At 47.0% G+C, this 2,776-nt stretch overlaps 1 protein-coding gene across 1 annotated transcript; it reads right to left on the bottom strand.

Moving 5' to 3' along the window:
* Positions 1-787: 787 nt before the first annotated feature.
* On the bottom strand, positions 788-1,754 carry LOC129163871 (spectrin alpha chain, non-erythrocytic 1-like). The gene is made up of 5 exons (XM_054742880.2): positions 1,671-1,754; positions 1,456-1,560; positions 1,351-1,383; positions 1,239-1,274; positions 788-1,032 (listed from the first exon to the last, which is right to left on the bottom strand). The coding sequence occupies exons 1-5, from the start codon at positions 1,734-1,736 to the stop codon at positions 868-870; spliced, it is 405 nt and encodes a 134-aa protein (XP_054598855.2). The 5' UTR covers positions 1,737-1,754; the 3' UTR covers positions 788-867.
* Positions 1,755-2,776: the final 1,022 nt, after the last annotated feature.

The following is a 2,776-nucleotide window of genomic DNA, read 5'->3' as shown; positions in this document are numbered from 1 at the left end:
CTGATAACAGTCATGTGAAAATAACAGTTAAAAAGTATGTATGTATAATAGAAATAAAAATATATTAGAATTAGTGTAACTCACTGTGATCCAAACAAATCAGCCATAGCTGATTAGTAAATATGACATGAGGTCTGGGAGTTTTTAAGTTTCATTCTTTTATTACATTTTTTTCTTAGATCTGTTAAAAGGTCACCATGGCAGCCTGTGTGTCTCCAACGTCAGCTACACAACGCAGCGTGTAAGTTCCAAGTACTTGTCTTGACCACTTCATGTATGGTTTTGTACTTTAAACAGCTAGGCCAAACCTGTTATTTTTTCCTCCATAGCCATTTGGATCATTGGAGACAGCTACGTGAGGCGTGGTGCCCAGAGAGCTGCAGAGACCGTCGGACACAACCTTGGCCTCCCTGACGTCTGTGTCTCCTGGTTTGGTTGGGGCTGACCATCGACATACATACATGTGCCGACACTTTGCGCCCTGTTTTATAAAATGTAGTGTTAAAAATAAATGTTTTTGCTCAATTACTGGAATTTCTTTGGTTAAGACAAAAGTGAGGAATAATCATTTACAAGTTATTTGTACAACAGGCCCATTTTAAATCCCAACAGTTTCTTAGCAGACAATAGAAATGTGTTCTTTACTAACTTTACTTGGTTTGAAAATCTTACTAAAATAAACTTGAGTGCCGTATTGCAAAACCCAATCATACTTGTTATGTAAACATTAGCTTTGTAGATATTTTTTACAGATATATATTTGTGTGCAACAAAAACCAAACTTAAATAATTTGTCATTCTTTATTGAAAAACAACAAAATACAGGTATACAGAAGTGTGGGAAAATGATAATGTGAAAGTATTGCACTATAAATGAAGTGAGATGAGATGAAGGTGAGATGAAGGTGGACGCCAGCGGGCTGGACGCCGGACGAGGAAACCTGGAGACGGATCGCTCAGACAGGAAGAGAAGAGCTTCCTTACCTTGATGGAATTAAAGTTAGCCGTCGTCTGAACGCCCAACCGTACGGTCTGAGGTCAAAGGTCACAGGAAACACACCAGTCAGCAGTCATACAGATGCATAAAGATAACTGTAGCCATGGCAACCAGCTGACATGTCCCCACTCTCACCAGCACCTGGTGCCTGCCGGGTCACCTGAATTCCTGTGTGATGTCAGCACGGTCGGCCGTGACTGCGGCCATCAGAGGTGACCTCTGATCAGCTGAATGAACTCACCTTCCAGGGTGACGCCGTGTTAGAGTCGGCTTCATCCTGTAAACAAACAAACAAATGAGTGGTAACAAAAACACCACGTCTGGTTCTGGTGGAGGCGGAGGACAACATGCACCTTTCCAGGAGCAGAACCCAGATGTTCTTGTTGCTACAAACAGAGACGAGCAGAGTTAAACCAGGAAGTGAGAGGGACCAGCTGCTGCAGACAGGTGACGCTCACCTGAGCCGGAACCATAGGAGCCTCCTCAGCCATCAGACCTTCTGACTCCAGTTCAGATGCCACCTTGTTGATGTCCCTCAGGCGGGACTCGTTGGCCTTCAGGTCCTGCAGGACAAAAGCACCTGCTGATTATCTTGTTGCTGTCGGGTTAACAGGTCTGGTGTTAGAAAGTGGTGGATAAGAATGTTCTGACGGGCCGAGGGTTCTGAACTCACCCTGCAGGACTGGGCCTGCTCCTTCAGGGCCTGGATGCTGCTGCCGTAAGCCGACAGGTCCGACATCAGGGCCTCGTGCTTCTTCAGGAGAGCCTGTGGAGCAGAACATCAGAACCTTCAGCTCGTCTGACACAAGTGGAGCTTTCTCGCAGCGATGGTCCAATCGGATCCGCCACCGTAAAACAAACCCTGCTCAGTTCACCGCAGACGCAGCTCTGCGGGTGTTTAGTGGAAAAGCGTGAGCCTTCTGCCGGCTGCCACGTGTCATGGCTGCTCTGCAGCGAGAACACACATCACAGCTTGTAAACCGTTTGAAATAAGAGCGACGGGAACACGTTTGTCATCACTTCCTGTGCGAGGCCAGCACTTCTACCCCTAACCCATGAGACGCTCAAACGAGCAACGACGTCTGGTAGACAACCGAAGGAAATGACAAATACAGAAACACTAATTATGAAGGACTGGAAAGAGAGCAAAGAAAAGCGATTGGAGTTTCTCAGGAAGGGACTTCCATACCTCGGCCAAGTCCTCATCTTTCCCTTAGTCTGGACTTCCAACAATGGGCTCCTTCTCCCTCATCCAGGACTCGGCCTCATTAGCATCCGCAAAGTACTGCTGGGCCTGCAGAGAGTCCTCCAGGTCCTGCCTCCTCTGGGACGCCTTGGCCTTCAGCGTGTCCCAACGTCCATGAAGCTCCCACAGTTTAGTCTTCACTTCCTCACCAGCGAAGTGACCTGGACCCAAAAAAAGTGAGCCAGAACCTGCAGACACCTCAGAAACATGTCAGGACCAGACCTGCTCTACCTTCCTCCACCATGGTCTCTCCTTTCTGGGTGACAGCCTTGAAGCGAGGTTCATGACCTGTGATCTCAGCCTGCAGAGCCTGGTGCTTCTTCAGCAGGTTCTGGACACCAATCAGGTCCTTCCCTGAGGACACATGTTAGAGTTCAGCATTATGCAGTAGACAGACCAGTTTAACCCAGGGGTTTCTTTCTTCTACAATCTGCTCTTTAACTGTATTATTTCCTGCTATTTCAGCTGTTAACTTTATTTTTTCTCTAAGTGTTTTTCTCCCCAGAAGAAGCTACAATGATGTTCTGCTGAGC

Source organism: Nothobranchius furzeri, chromosome 13 (genome assembly GCF_043380555.1).
Source record: "Nothobranchius furzeri strain GRZ-AD chromosome 13, NfurGRZ-RIMD1, whole genome shotgun sequence".
In the NCBI taxonomy this organism is placed as follows: Eukaryota; Metazoa; Chordata; class Actinopteri; order Cyprinodontiformes; family Nothobranchiidae; genus Nothobranchius; species Nothobranchius furzeri.
This window is presented reverse-complemented; position numbering and strand designations above follow the sequence as displayed.